Source organism: Acartia tonsa, chromosome 8 (genome assembly GCF_053477335.1).
Source record: "Acartia tonsa isolate MP-2025a chromosome 8, ASM5347733v1, whole genome shotgun sequence".
Classification (NCBI taxonomy): domain Eukaryota; kingdom Metazoa; phylum Arthropoda; class Copepoda; order Calanoida; family Acartiidae; genus Acartia; species Acartia tonsa.
Window position 1 is genome coordinate 48,723,275 of NC_137267.1, and position 17,296 is coordinate 48,740,570.

The 17,296-nt window shown below is 30.6% G+C and overlaps 1 protein-coding gene across 3 annotated transcripts in view; it reads left to right on the top strand.

Annotated features, from left to right (window-relative positions):
- The first annotated feature begins 1,716 nt into the window (after window positions 1-1,716).
- The window catches only part of LOC145327179 (ribosomal protein S6 kinase alpha-2-like), a 156,063-nt gene continuing 140,483 nt past the window's right edge, over window positions 1,717-17,296 (top strand). For all 3 annotated transcript variants that reach the window (XM_080170749.1, XM_080170750.1, XM_080170751.1), the window contains exon 1: window positions 1,717-2,793. In XM_080170749.1, the coding sequence (XP_080026875.1) occupies window positions 2,731-2,793 (63 nt within the window). In that variant the 5' untranslated portion in view covers window positions 1,717-2,730. The remainder of the gene's footprint in view (window positions 2,794-17,296) is intronic.

Here is a 17,296-nt window from a genome sequence, read left to right on the forward strand (position 1 = left end):
CTCGTTACCCCGTGGGCCGAGAACGCTCGGCTTACCAGATATTATCAAAGAAATAAATTCTGTTATGCATTACAGTATCATTTTAGAGGAATACATTTTATGCTGCATTAAAATGTTCAAAATGCAATCGAAGAGTTAATATATCAAAATATTTGTTGTATTCTTTTATCATAAATAACTTTTAAATAAACTTAATACATAATGCTACAACAAATATTTTATTTTTTTCTTCAAAATGTAACAACTCTTTATTTGAAAAAAGAATTTACAAAAAGATCATGTGAACTACAAAAAAATATAATCTAACAAATTATCGTTTTTTTTGAAGACATTACATTTATTGTATTACAGTTGTTTTCATTATGAATTTTTTTGTTCAAAAGTTAATTCAGAAGGACATGTTAATGTGTTAGAATTATGTAAGTGTTATATAGTTATTTAAGCATAGTATATTTCCTTGGTTATTGAAATTAAAAATTGAAAGATTAAAACCAGTTTTGTTACCTACAAGGGATGAAAAAATAGAAAAACTTAATATTTATGGAAAATTGTCTGTAGTTATAGTTATTTTTGAAGACATTCTGGGAAAAAAATTTCACACTAATTAATCATATGTGCGTTCAAATAAATTAAAATCGAAACCCCATAACCAAAATCCCATTAGTAGATAATCAGAATCCTTTAAATTGATATTTAAACTTTAAAAATTGTACAATACCTAAGTTTGTAAAATCTTTCAATATTATATTTACTCTTACCAGTCTTGACTTTTGAGCCTTCAGTTGGGAATGCTTGGCACTAAAAGACCCCCCTCATTTTTATTCATTCAGAATATTATTTTCATTAAATGAAATTAAATGAAAAGACTAAATGAGGTTATGATATTTTTGGCCTTGAACATAGTCAAATCATGTAAGCCTCTTTCTAGTCCAGGTTTGTGTATCTATTCTATATAAAGATCATTGAAAGAAAATGGAGTAGCAAATTTGTTAAATTTTCACAGTAGCTTTTGATAGGTTGGGTAAATGTTATTGAATACCACGCAGGGTTAGAGCCCCTCACAGGGGCTAGAAATAGGAGAAAAGCTACTGTGAAAATAAGACGAAACCCGCTACATGTTTTCTTTCCATGGTCCGAATATAATTATAAAGCAACTGCGCTACTTTATAGTGTAATCTTCATGAATAGATGGTACAATGCTGAACAAGTTGGCAACGTGTTCTTCCAAAGGCATGTACATACGTACATACATTATTATGTTGGACCATTTTCTATGTGTGTTAAGAAAAGAGAATATGTAGCAGAGAGATTTTAACAGAGAAACATGGGTAATAAAGAGAATTAGAGAGATAAAGAGAAAAAGAGATAAAGAGAGAGAGAGAAAGAGAGAGAGAGAGAGAGAGAGAGAGAGAAAGAATGAGAGAGAGAGAGAGAGAGAGAGAGAGAGAGAGAGAGAGAGAGAGAGAGAGAGAGAGAGAGAGAGAGAGAGAGAAATAAACCGGAAGATAAAGAGGAGCACATAAATTTCTAGAGAGAAAGATACATATGAGAGATAGATAGAGAGAGAAAGAGAGGAAGAAAGAGAACCATAATAAGATAAGAGAGAGAGAGAATGAGAGAGAGACAGAGAGAGAGACAGAGAGAGATACAGAGAGAGATACAGAGAGAGAGACAGAGAGAGAGAAGTAGATTCTCTGTTATTCTCACCCCTGTGTGGCTGAAGCACCCTAGTAAGAAGTTGCAGTGTAACAGAGCACCAAGTCTCGTCCGGAGCCAAACCTCCGACACACACACACACACACACTCATCATTATAATTTCCACATATATATACAGCACTATAAAATGAAATAAACATTGATAAAAAAATGTGCAGTGACCGACAAAATAACCATAAAATAATGGTTAAAAAACTTTTTCTAAAAATAGAATCTCATATATGAATGAAAGTTTAGTGAGAGAAACTCAAAATTGAGAAATGGCGAGGAGGTTAACAGGAGCATCTTCTATAATACACACACAAGTACCCATCTTGTTACTAGGCAGAGGAGGAGACAACCTTTGCATACAAGTATTCTTGTTGCTGTTGTAGTAGTGCTGTTGCTTAGCTGTTGGCTGTGGCTACACACACACAGGCGTGGTTGATGAAGGGTAGGCGCAAGAGAGGACACCGGCTTGTTAAAGTTGCGTGCGCTCAAGCGCAAAAAATCACAACTCCTTGTATATGATAATACCACAACACACGGATAAACTTTAAAGCTTCCAAACAGCTGATTTCCTACAACTATATATGTATATTGTATATATATTTATTTACTAAATATCATTCAGTCTGTGTGAGATACGGGAGAAAAATCTTTAATCAGTGTACATTACTAAATAATACATGTTTGTTTGTCTGTTTTTCTGTTAGTGAATGTATACATAGCTTGTGCTTAGTCTATATGAATCATGAACTGCTACAAGAAGACTAGTTTCTTTTATTACAAGTGATATTTATATATTTATTAACATAATTAGTTAATAAGTGCAGTGATATTGTTGAAATATGTAATAAAAAAATCCACTAAAAATTGTGGAAAAAATCATCTAATTATGTTGTAAAAATCATTAGTATATTTCCAAAGCATGAAACTTTAAGTTAAAATTGAAGTAAAAAACGTTGTTTTACTATATCAAATTAGTGATATTTTTAATTGTTTACTGAGTGTGGCCTAAAAAAAGCCTGAAAATGGATGGAATTATGAAAACATTGACGTTCATCAACTCCTCTCTTGTTCAAGCAACACCTCAAGTAAGTGATGCGTTTTGATTTTTTAATTTTTATTCATTTTAAGTAAAACTTTGGATCTACTGCAGTTTATGGTTAAATATTGCTGGTAAGCAATATTTCCAAAAATCTATGAATTTCAAAGGCTGCTAGTTTAAGTAAAACTTTGGATCTACTGCAGTTTATGGTTAAATATTGCTGGTAAGCAATATTTCCAAAAATCTATGAATTTCAAAGGCTGCTAGCTGCCAAACGGCTAAACATACAGATCATGCCCCCACACTGTTTTAAGCGGTATAAGAAGGCCTACAAATAATCTGGAATTGCCATAAATCAATAATGCATAATTATCTCGCAGTGCAAAAAAATGCGCGAAAACGACCTATTTCACGCGTTTTTTCTTCAGTGAAGCTTTCCCTGTGCATAATTGGATTTTGGCTATTCCAGATTATTTGTAGGCCTTCTTATGCCGCTTAAAATGGTGTGCGGGGTATGATCTGTACGTTCAGCCGTTTGGCAGCTAGCAGCCTTCAAAATTCATAGATTTTTGAAAATATTGATAACCAGCATTATTTTACCGTGAACTGCAGCAGATCCAAAAGTTTGATCTGGTGCAGTCCACCGTTTGGCCGTTCGCAGCCTTTAAAGATCATAGATTTTTAGAGATGATCGTTATTAGAAACATTTTATTGTTTTATTTTCAAAGATTTTAAGTAAAAAGTTATATGGTGTATGTATTCTTATAAATCAAAACTAAGAATCGATTATATAATATAAAACAAATCTCCCATCCCATCATCGATTCAAATCTTATTAAATTAGCCCTAAACCACTCAAAAATCTTTAGCAACTTTACCTTAAAAATAAAACCAATTCTGTCAGGCAAATTTCTAAGATACTTAGCTTCATAAAAAAAAACTAATCATATTATCGGTAAATTTCATAAATTTTATAAATTGCACAAAATAAATTTAATTAGAATGTTCAGAAATTAGATCAATAAAATTTATATTTAAGTTTGATCATCCTTTTCAGTAATGATTAAACATCTAAATAATTTATTATAGCGAAGCTACTCTGCAATTTACATTTAACTGTCTGAAATAAGACATACCTATGGAAATGTCTTGAATTTGGGTTTTAATGCTCAACTGGGTAGGTGCTTTGTTTTAAAGCACTAAAGACAATTGACAAAAACTTGAGGTAAGAAAATATTATGTATTAACTTCAAATTTGTATACCACCCATTGTTTATTAAAACTGGACAATTTAATAAAAAAAAACTTTTTATAATAGAAAAAAACTTTTTACAAATGGAAAAATTAACATTACAATCATAGTACAAATCACTAATAATAGAATCTGGAGTTAGGGAGAGAGGAGGCTTTTTATATCAATAGTCCCCAAAGTTTTATAATAACGTTTTTTTATACGTTGGCTCAATAATTTTGGGGACTATTACAATATTTGGATTGGTGGGTTTAATAAGTTGAGTGACCAAACGTTTCAACCACTAATTTAAACTACAGAAGTGGTAATTTTGTGTATTATCATTGGCGATGTATCAATTAGTCGACCATTGTCTTATCCCTTTAGACACCTGACAAATCACCAGTAGAATCTAGAAGAGTTTGATAACATGTTTTATAAATGGATTTTTTTGTTGAAAACAAACGTAAGCCTTTCCTTATAATCCATTTACGTCTTTACGATGTAAGCAATGGATTTATTATTACTTGGATGTTGCACCAGATTTTCATGTACTCTGATAGAGTGAGGATCGGAGCTGGCTAAAATTACGCCCTTTACCCCATCTCCTACTCTCCTATTGGATGAACGAACTGACCAATACATTAGGTTCATATTAGCAACCTAAATGACGAGAAATTTTCTCCTGTCAATATATCCACGTATATCCTATATCCATTATATAAGAACTAAAAGAAAACATAAATATATACACATTTATACATTTTTTGGCTCTACGTTATAATGAATGCCATGTAAAAAGCGGGATTATCAGAGCGAGGGGAAGGGACAATGGGCTGTAAAAGATACTGGCCTTATAACATCGTATTATAGACAGCTTTTTAGTGAATGTTAAAAAGAAAATTATTTGTAATGCATGCTATTATGGCTGAGAACTGGTTCTAATCCACAGATAATAATCGGTTTTGAAACCATACTAGAATAATTTTTAGAAATTAAATACGATTTCACCCACAAAAACTGATATTAAAAGAGATATAATAAAACATGATTTAAATATAAATTGTATTGCTCTAAAAAGGGCCAAGTCGAAGGCACATACAAATAAAAAGCGAATTATTTAAATAGAAAACAATTCATCTGTTTTTATCTTACAACCAAAATTTTTTTTTGGCAGTCAGTTAATTGTAAATATGATTTAAATTTAAATCCATAAAAAATTGATTTGTTGCTTAACCTTCTTTATCTTAATTCAATTTGATACATAAAAATGAAAATACAATATGTTATTAAACAATATTCGGTATTGAAGCAGTTTTAAAACAAATTTTTACAATTATGTTTATACTATTCTCCTATTTAAACTCTGACATTATGTTTATGCTTCTTTGTCCTTTCTTCTGATTTTTGAGCTTTGCTTTTTATGGATGTTGTCATTATTGTTTATTTAACAACTGCGTCTTTAACGGCCTTCTTACAAAAGATAAAAATAAAAGATTTATAAGTGTTTATTATTTTATTGATTTACAATCATATTTTGTAATCTTGTTCTATAAAGACGCAATTCAAATTAAGATATCTATAATATAGAGTAGAACGATGTCTGTCTGTCTGAAGCTTAAGATCTCAGTACCAACAGAACCGATTGAGCACTACTTTTCAGTGAATATACCTGCTGGTCATGTTATGGTTTTAAGCTAATTTCATAAGGGGTTGGGCATCCATTCATAATTTTTGAGCTTCGCTCCTTATGGATGTTGTAAGAGTTAGTATTTGTATAAGGCTACATGTCTAATTAAAACCCACTCTAAATCATAAATACCTTATTAACAAGGAATCTTAAGGCATAAGACAATGGACAATAAATTGATGTACAATGTACTTGATTATTATATGTAAAAGTTTAAACAATGCTTGTTAAATCAACCAATCATGATTTGCTAAAAACTTCCTAATTTTTCAAGCTACCAAAATATGAAAATGAGCTAATCACAATTTGGGTACCAGTTTAATTTTTTTTTTAGTCCCCTTCCTCCCTGATTAGATCGGTTTAAATACTTTAAATCGCTTAATCTTTGTAATGTACTGTATATAAGGAAAGGGTTTTTATTCTGGATATAAAAGGATAAGACAATGGCCTATAAATTGATGTACATCGCCAATGATAATACAGAAACACCGTTTACTTTATATATTTACTAGGACATATATGCTATACTTGTGCTATTTAATTCTGAAATACCATTTGGACTACAAAATTATGTATCAAATTTTTTTGTCACTAAAAATTCTAAAAATTTGAACTTATAAACTTAAAAGTTAAAAAAGTAAACAAGTTTTTTTTGCGTATTTAATATTAAACTTTAACCTATTTATTGCATAATACATTGCAAAAAATCAAATCTTTTTTTTTATTTATTACAGAGTATCAATTTTACATTATTCTTAGTTTATAAAATATAATATTTGATTATCTTATATATTACAAATGTCAATATAAAAGAACTAGAGTTGGCTCGATATAACTATCTCGCTATTGGCTAGGTTTATTCAATGATTTATTTACTTTTTATGGATTTACAATATAAAATACGCTCTATATTTCTATAAAATCCTTTTGTGGCATTCTTTTACTAAAAACCCACCTTGTATTGGCATAGTTTAATAACCAATTCAAAATTAATCTAATAACCTTTACAAACTGACATTTTAATTCATACATTTTATTTCACAAATTCACTCTCTTTAGATTTTTTTTGAAAAAGACAACATTGAATATGTTTTTGAAAACATGTTGTGTTCATCACAACATTTTTTTTTCAATCTTATATACTTTGGCATGTAAATTAAGGCTGTAAAACTATAATCTTTATCCAATGCTTATGTGGCTCTTTTGGTTAAGGCGTCAGGTTTGAGATGTCAAGTTTCAAGGTGGGTGGTTCAAGACTCACCACAGAAACATTATTTTTCTTTCAATTTTATATACTTTGGCATGTAAACTAAGGCTGTAAAACATTAGTTATTGTCTCAAGTGATTTAGCTTTTTTTGTATTTTGGTACATAAACTAAGGCTGTAAAACAATAGTGATTGTCTTTTGCTGAATCAGCTCTTTTGATTAAGGTGTCAGATTGAAGATGTCAAGTTTCAAGGTGGGTTGTTCAAGACTCACCACTGAAACATTATTTTTTTAAAATCTTATATACTTTGACATGTAAATTAAGGCTGTAAAACTATAATAATTGTCTCATACTGATTTAGCTCTTTTGGTTAAGGCGTCAGGTTTGAGATGTCAAGTTTCAAGGTGGGTGGTTCAAGACTCACCACTGAAACATTATTTTTCTTTCAATTTTATATACTTTGGCATGTAAATTAAGGCTGTAAAACATTAGTCATTGTCTCAAGTGATTTAGCTCTTTTGGTAAAGACATCAGGTTTGAGATGTCAAGTTTCAAGGTGGGTGGTTCAAGACTCACCACTGAAACATTATTTTTTTAAATCTTATTTATTTTGGTACATAAACTAAGGCTGTAAAACAATAGTGATTGTCTCTTGCTGAATCAGCTCTTTTGATAAAGGTGTCAGATTGAAGATGTCAAGTTTCAAGGTGGGTTGTTCAAGACTCACCACTAAAACATTATTTTTTTAAAAATCTTATATACTTTGGCATGTAAATTAAGGCTGTAAAACTATAATAATTGTCTCATACTGATTTAGCTCTTTTGGTTAAGGCGTCAGGTTTGAGATGTCAAGTTTCAAGGAGGGCGGTTCAAGACTCACCACTGAAACATTATTTTTTTCAATCTTATTTACTTTGGCATGTAAACTAAAGCTGTAAAACAATAGTAATTATCTCATGATAATTTAGCTCTTTTGGTAAAGGTGTTAGGTTAGAGATGTCAAGTTTCAAGGTGGATGGTTCCAGACTCACCACTGAAACATTATTTTTCTTTCAATCTTATATACTTTGGAATGTTTACTAAAGCTGTAAAACTATAGTAATAGTCTCATGCTGATTTAGCTCTTTTGGTTATGACGTCAGGTTTGAGATGTCAAGTTTCAAGGTGGGTGGTTCAAGACTCACCACTGAAACATTATTTTTTTTCAATCTTATTTACTTTGGCATGTAAATATAGGCTGTAAAACTATAATAATTGTCTTATACTGATTTAGCTCTTTTGGTTAAGGCGTCAGGTTTGAGATGTCAAGTTTCAAGGTGGGTGGTTCAAGACTCACCACTGAAACATTATTTTTTTCAATCTTATTTACTTTGGCATGTTTATTAAGGCTGTAAAACTATAGTAATTGTCTCATGATAATTTAGCTCTTTTGGTAAAGGCGTCAGGTTTGAGATGTCAAGTTTCAAGGTGGATGGTTCCAGACTCACCACTGAAACATTATTTTTCTTTCAATCTTACATACTTTGGAATGTTTATTAAGGCTGTAAAACTATAGTAAATGTCTCATGCTGATTTAGCTCTTTTGGTTAAGACGTCAGGTTTGAGATGTCAAGTTTCAAGGTGGGTGGTTCAAGACTCACAACTGAAACATTAATTTTTTCAATCTTTTTTACTTTGGCATGTAAACTAAGGCTGTAAAATAATAGTAATAGTCTCATGCTGAATTAGCTCTTTTGGTTAAGGCGTCAGGTTTGAGATGTCAAGTTTCAAGGTGGGTGGTTCAAGACTCACCACTGAAACAATATTTTTTTAATCTTATATACTTTGGCATGTAATAGCTTTTTGATATTTTAAGTGACTGTTAGTATAAGGTAAATGTTTAAAAATATTTTTTTACTTTTACCAAATATTAATTATTATCTCAGAGAGTGAAAATGATAATTAGTGTTAAGGGTAGATTTGAACCATCTGACCTGAACTGGAACCTCATCTCTACCCCTGAGCTACAATGACAGACATGAAAGAGAGTAAAATTTTAAATTATACTATAAGAATTATATTTTTGTTTATCTTGTCTTTTTTCACCATTGATAATTGGTCTCCGTCATAGCTCATTTATAGAATGTTGGTTACCTTATCCATATGATGCGGGTTCGAGGCTCTCCGAGAGGGGCGGGGTTTTTATAGTTGTTAAAAATTGGAAGAATTTATAAAACAAAAGTTGTCACAAATATAGGTATTAAATGAAGAAAAATACCATGCTAAAACCTTTAAAAGTTGCATACTATTATATAAATATTTAAATATCATAACTGCCTTTTTTTAACAAGAATGTAAGAGATAAGACAATGGCTGATAAAATTATGTACATCTCCAATGTTAATTAACAAAAATTTTCCTTTTGTAGATTACAGATTGTGGTTGAAACGTTTGGCCACTCATTTTAATAAACATACCAATCAAAATCCATTAGGGTCCCCAAAGTTGTTAGTCCAACGAATAAAACATTTTTATATATGTTTTGGGGACCAATGCAATAAATAACCCAATGTCTTCTCTTTCCCTGCCTTTTTTTTACCTTTTTACATCTCTCAACAAGTCATATTATTCAGAGAGTTCCTTCTTTACAGTTAAACAAGGATGGCAACATCCATAAAAGCGAAGCACTAAAACGGTAGGACAAACGGACATTAACACTTGTATAGTGTCAGAACTGAATAATCATAATATAAATGTATAAGAGTCAAAGCAAAATTGTAAGTAAATTAAAAAACTGCTAGATACAGAATAATGTTTATGGACATACTCACAGCTTTAGGATTTGATTATAGAGTTGCTTCGCTTATAATATTGTTCTTTGTTGTCCCAGGAATCAGTATTCCAAAATCAGATTAATCGGATTATTAGATCACATAAAAATTAGTTGTTAAAAAAGTAAAAAAAATCAACATGTTTTAAATGGCCGTACGGACATTCTGTTAATAATTAAAGAGTTGCTACGCTTTCTAAATCGTACCTAACTACTACAGGAATTACCATGCAAAGTTTGAAATCGATAGGATAATTCTAACATGCCTAAATTAACAGGAAAAAGCTATCCGTTTGTGAGAGACGTACGGACGGACGGACCGACCCTAATTATAGAAAAGCTTCGCTTTTAATAACTAAGTAAATATAAAGATTGTTAAATATAAAATAAGGACAATTGCGTCCAATAGTAGCAAAATTCTTTGAGATTTTAAGAATTGATGTAGATCATAAACTTAGTTGGAGGAAAATTTATTGTCAATATAGCTTGCTAATATGGAACTCATTTATTGGTCAGTTCGTTCATCCAGTAGGAGGGAATGAGATGTAAAAAGAAATAATATAAAAATAATTCTAAATGGCTGTTTTGTGGATGAAATTTAGCTAAATTGTGATGAAACAGCATAAGAACAATGGATATAGAATAAATGTGGATATTATGACAGTGTAATTAGGATGCTAATATGGAACTCGTTTATTGATCATCCAATAGGAAGGGAGAGGATGGGGTAATTAAGGTGGATGGAGGGGGAGGGGTATCGTTATTTTATCCCGCTAGAAGTTTCACTCTATAAGAGAACATAAAACTCTGGTGTTAGCTCCAAGTAATAATAAATCCACTATGAGAACTAAATGCCAAGAGTTTAAAATGTCAGTTACATGGCATTAAATATTCAAAGGACCAACATTTACTTTTATTCAACACAAGATCGAGGAGTAAAAATAGATTCATTCTGTGTTTTTGGACCCAGTGCAGTTTACGGTAAAATGATCCTGGTAACGATTATCTCACAAAACCTTTGAAGTTTAAAGGCTACTAGCTGCCAAAATGCAGGCTAAAATTGTGAACTAACATAATATAAAGGTTAGGACTTTAAAGTTCATCGATTTGTTTTGTAGATAATCGAACATAGGAACATTTAACCGTGAACTGTACTAGATCACTTTTTGCATTATAAATACCATAAATTTTGTTCTTTTTTTCTTGTATAAGAATTGTAACAGTCTCGACGAGTCGACATGCTACAAATGTGCTTTCTTCAAAAAGTCAACGAAAATAAATAAATAGATTGACAAAATTACTCATTCTCTAGATCTAAATCATAGGTGGAAAAGTCTGAACACTGCTAGTTTGTACCACCCAATAAAGATTTTAATCTGCCCAATACAATCTATAATACAAAGTAGTTTGATGTCTGTCCGTCCGTCCGTCTGTCCCTTAAGATCTCGGTAACCACTGAACCGATCGGATTCTACTTTTCAGGTAATATACCTACTGGTCCTGTGGTGGTTTTAGGCTATTTTCTTGGGGCGTGGGACACCCCCAACCAACAAACCAACCCCAAAAATAAAAAAAATCCCCTCATTTTTTTTTGAAGATGCAGAGCCAGATCCTCATTTTATTTTGATGATGCAAATGATAAAGATGAAGATTCACCACACGTACTACATTTTTTAAAAATTACTTCTTGGTGCAAAGCCTCTAGAGGCTAGGGGCGAAGCCGATGATATTTTAATAAATCATCTGACCTATACATTTTTTTTTAAGATCGAACAATTTCAAAATAAATGGGAAAAAATAATAGAAGCTATCAAATATTAAATGAACGTGTTAAAGAAAATAGTGTTTTGATGGAAATCATTTCAGAATACAAAATAACAACAAGGATGACAACATCCATAAAAGCGAAGCTCTGAAACGGTAGGACAAACGGTCATTAACATTTGTTTAGTGTCAGAACTGAATAATCCGAAAATAAATGTATAAGAGTTGTTGCAAAGTTGTAAGTATATTTGTTGAAAAACTGCATGATACAGAATAATGTTTTTGGACACACTTACATTTTTAGGACTTAATTATAAAAATTTGTTGTTAAAAATAAAAAAAAATAACATGTTTTAAATGGACGTACGGACATTCTGGTAACGAATATAGAGTTGCTGCGCTTTCAAAGTCGTACCTAACTTTTAAAGGAATCATCATGCAAAGTTTAACCTGTTTAAATTAACGAAAAAATCTAACTGAAATGGACGAACGTACAGACCGGCCCTGTTTATAGAAAAGCTTCGCTTTTAAAGAAAAACCGCCATAATTTCGTTTGGTTACAATGCGAAAGAAGGATAAATTGAGTCAAATACAAAGTAAAGTTTTATTGAGTGCCCAAACATTTCAACCACTGACTGTAATCTTCAGAAATTTTTGTGTATCAGCATAGGGGATATATATACATCAATTTAATAGCCGTTGTCTTATACTTAGTATATCTGCCTGTTAATACCTTTTTGTCGATATAAACCTATAAATTAATTTCGTGTGGTTACAATACGATGGAATGATAAATTGAGTCAAATGTAATACTGATAAATTACAAAGTGAAGTTTTATTTTATTGTTTCCTTAGTTAATTAACAATATAAAAGTTTTATGAATTTTCCCTCAATGTGCTAAGTCGAACCCACACGGATTCCCCCCTCTATTCCTTTTTTGAAAGATTAGAAAAGTAACGGGAAGTTTTTTTATGTAGCAAGGCGAGGAAATCACAGGTATTGGCCCCGGGGGGCAAGGATCCAACTAGTGGATAGGCATATAGAAGAAAACTATCCTCATTTTTCAATTCATCCATAATACAAAGTAGAACGATTTCTGTTTGTTTGTCTGTCTGTCTGTTTGTTTGTAGCAAAGGATCTCGCTAACCGCTGAACCGATCGGGTTCTCCTTTACAGGGTAGCTTCTCATAGGTCCCGGAAAGGTTTATAACTATTTTCTTGGGGGGTGGGACACCCCAAACCCTCTTAAAAAAATAAAACCTCCCCCCCCAAAAAAAAATTTCTTTTTAAAACTAAAATTTTAAAATTAGCTAGTTAAATCTAAAGGGGAGGGGTTTAAATTGATCTTGATGCACTTTAATGGAAAGTACTAAGTTTTCATTGTATTTATTATTAAAGGGAATAATTGTAGAAATAAAAGGATAACTAAATACCTAAAATTTTCATGATTCTTGTATGTTGGGGGAAGGGGGGTGACTAATTACGTCAACAGATAATTCTTATTTGATACTTATAGTATGAACAAGAAGTTTCAACCTATAGAACGATTCAAATTATTATAACTTTGCACCAATAAAGCAAAGGTAATAATTTGGTTTTTAACCATTGCTATAGCCAAAATGATTCTTTGAATGAAATATTATTTCCAGTGTGGCTGAGAATCAGTTCTAAGATCCAGCGGATATCGATCGGTTTTTAATAAAAACTCATGTAAATTATCGTAGTACAAACAATTTTCTACGAATATTAATGCCAGTTTTGTTAGCCTGGCCCTTTAGACTCTTGGGGCTATCAAACTGGATTAAATCTTATAATTTTTCATTGACTATTCTAATCGACATAGAAATGACCAAGGAGTAAGGGAGTGGGCAATGGATCAAATATTTAATTTTCATTGCCGCTAACTCACTGAGTTAGTTTTGAATATAACAGACAAGTATCAATCAAATTAATTTCTAGCAGAAAAGTTTTTATGAGGTGGCTGGTTTTAATAATTTTTTTCTCCAACAAATATCATTTCATAGATAAAAAACTTTATTGTGATATTTGTGTAATAAACGATCTAAGAATCCTTAAATTTATTTCTTGTATATAGTGGCATTTTAAATTTAGAAATATGGGGTGAACGAATTTCAGGGATGATTTTCTAGTAATTAATTACAGAATGGTTACGTCAGTCTGATGTACTGGTAATCTAATTTTCAAATGAATGATTTTTTCCTTGGAACTTTTTTCTTATTTTATAGTTTTCTAAATTTGATTATCACATTCTTTACCATTTTCTGGATAAATCTGGATTTCATGGCCGTTCAGCGAAAACTCTTAAATTAATTGCCCATTGTCCCCTCCCTTACTCCCTGGAAATGACCCTTTCCCATCGTATTTACAGATTAATTTACTTAAACTGTTTTTAAACTATTTTTGAATGGGGGGTCAAAAATATACTAGGACATCTATAGAATCAGACTGCAGAGCCCAAATTTGAATTAAGTCCCCAATAAACTTTTTTTGGGGGATTTAAAAATTAATTTTTACTGTTGCTCTGGTCATTTTTACCAGATCAAAGGGTCTTTTTTTACTTCGTGTAATATTGTAACTTAGTGAACAATTTTATATAATTCACTTTATACTGATACAATAAAAAAAACATTACTCTGTTCAATGGAAATAATTTTTTTTCTAAAACAATTAATTTCATTGAAAAATCTGACATAATACAATAAAAAACATAATGCTGAGTTTAAACCAATTAGAAATTAGAATTTCCGAAAGAGTGTTTTCACAAAGTGACTTATTTCAAACGTAGTTAAATAATTTTATTTAATAAAAACGAAAAGAATGAAAACCCTACTCATAGAAGATACATACTTTTTAAAAATATTTTTAAAAATATGTTTGAATAATCTTATTTTATATCATATATGTATATGTGACAAAAATAAATTTGTTGTATTGCATAAACATTTGTTGTCATCTTAATTTATTTAACCCTTTACAGCTAATTTTTATGTGTTTTAATGTATAATAAACATGAAACATTTTTATGTTAATTCATTGATATATTGTAAAGAATTAATTTTTAATTAGTATTGATAGATAAAATCAAAAGACCTAACTTTACTGTATACTAGCATACAATATTTACGAAGCAAGACACTCTAAAAGCTGAGTATTTTACCTACAAAGGGAAGAAACATCACGATTCAGTAAAAATTATTTAATCCATAGTAGAAAATAAACTTTAAGATCCTAATAAAAATTGATGTGGGCAATTGTTCTCATTTTTGGCTTTGCAGTATGATTCTACAGATGTCAAAGTATATTTTTAATATACATTTTAAAAATAGTTTAAAAACAGTTTAACAAATGTTTATCGGTAGTTTAATTAATATACATAGATTAAATTAATATTATTTAGTATTATCACATTAAATATACATAGAAAATACGTGGATATATTAACAGGGGAAAATTTTCGTCAATTTAGATTGCTAAAATGTACCTCATTTATTGGTCAGTTCTTTTATCCAGTAGGAGGGAAAGATAGGGTAAAAGGGGTGGATGAGGGGATCGTTATTTGAGCCAGCTGCGAGCATCTCTTTATCAGAGTACATCAAAATCTGGTGCAATATCCAAGTAAAATTTTTTCTTTCATAGTTTTCATTTTTTCCTTTAAAAATTCCCTGTCTCTGTTACACTTGAGAATAATTAATATTATAATGGATATTACAATAAACTTATCATCTGTTCAGTATTTAGCATAATCAAGTGGGATTTTATATAATAAGTTATAATCTTAATTTACACTTAATAAATCGATATATTATTACTTGGATGTTGCACCAGCTAACTCGCAGATAGCTAAATAAAGATACATTTGAGCTGTTTCCTAATTTGTACTTTTTGTTACATGAATCAGATAATGTAGATAATATTAATTTTGGGTAAATTTTTATGTACACCTTCCCATCCCAAACATTTTTACCCAAGTGGGTAACATTAGCTTGACGGGGGTAATTACCCCCTCCCCCCTGATATATTTTTGTAATTTATTTGTGTGGCTATCGCGTTGAACTGTAGCAACCAACCATACAATCATGCTTAGTAGCGTAGCAACTTATATTTATGAATGAACTGTCTTTATCAGATTTAATTAGAAGTCAATTTCCATCTTTTTCACTAACAATGTTTCTCTGTTTATTTGTTTATTTAAATACTATAAAATGTCTTGCTGCTGTAGAGCGAGCATCATTTTACATACAAATCTGGTGCAACATCCAAATAATAATAAACAGATAAGTATATGGCTTTAAAATTTATTTGTGATTGTTCCAAAACTATTCTAAAATCCTACTTAGCCTTGTATTGTTATGTAAACCACAAAAACATGGATGACAACATCCATAAAAGCGAAGCTCAACAAATAAGAAGTTAAGACATTAGATGATTAACAAATATAGAATAACAACGCATTTAATATTAAACATTAAGCAGTAAGTCTTAACTCAAAATCTCGAATAAATCTGTTCTGAACTTTCTTAAATACATGATTATAGATTATATTTTTTTATAGACATAATTTTAAAAATTGAATATAGAGATGTTTTGCTTGTAACAGTATACCTAATCGGTCTAAAAGTCAGTTTTCCATAAATTAAGACAATAGGATTATTTTTGAAAAATTATTTGAAAGAGAAATAGACTTTATGGTTATAATTATAGAGTTGCTTTTCTTTCTAAATTGTACACAGCTGTTAAATGAATCAAATGCTATAAATTTGGCGATTTGACAAATCTAACATGTCTAACGATAAGAGCTATCCGTTGCGGACGTACAACCCTAAATGTTGAAATCTTTGCTTTTAAATAGAAAATAAATAAGTCATGTTTTGAGAGAAAAAATCTTTTTTTTGTGATTGTCATGTAGTTGTTGTAGAACAGTAGATAAATAAGTAAGGCTTGGTTCTAACATTTATTCAACATGTACAATGGATTTATTATTAATTGGATTATAATGTACTCTAATAAATTGAATCTTGCAGCTGGCAAGAATAATGACTTCACCATACACCCCCTTTAACTCATCACCACCCATCCAACTGGATGAACGATCTGACCAATAAATTATGTTTATGTTAGCAATGAAAATTGACGACAATTTTTCCACTGTCATAATATCCAAGTATATGCGTTATTCATTGCTGCAAAGCTTCTGCAAAGTCAAATTGTCTGTCTGAAAGCCATCCTTTACCTTACAAGTTATTTTTCATTGCTTTTCATTTTCAGTAATAGTACATTGTTCTTTATGTCCATTGGACAGGATGTACATCTTTCAGAAGAAAAGCTGTCGAACCTTAAAAAAAATGATTTTAAAGTGATAACTTCATTTTTATCTGACGTTCAAAATAAAATTTGAAATACTTGAAAAAAGCAAAACTATTTTATTATTATGGGATGTTCTTACGCAAGTAAGTCCGTCTTTAAGAATGTAACAAAATATTTACCATCCTATATTGTATTGTATTCCTTTGCTAATCTTACAAAATGGTTATAATTTTCCTTGTGATATGTTGAATAAATTGCGGGGATTTAAAGGGACAGAGGCCAGTATATTGATTTACATCTCCACTGATAATATACAAAATTACCCCTTCCGTAGATTGTAATTAGTGGTTTAAACGTTTGAACAGTGAACTAAATAAACCAGAAAATTAGATTTAAAAAAAGTCCTTAAAGTTGTTGAGCCAATGAATAAGAAAACGTTATTATAAAACTTTGGTGACTGGTGTAATCAGGGAGTAAGGGAGGGAACAATGGATCGAATATTCAATTTTTAAGAATCTCCG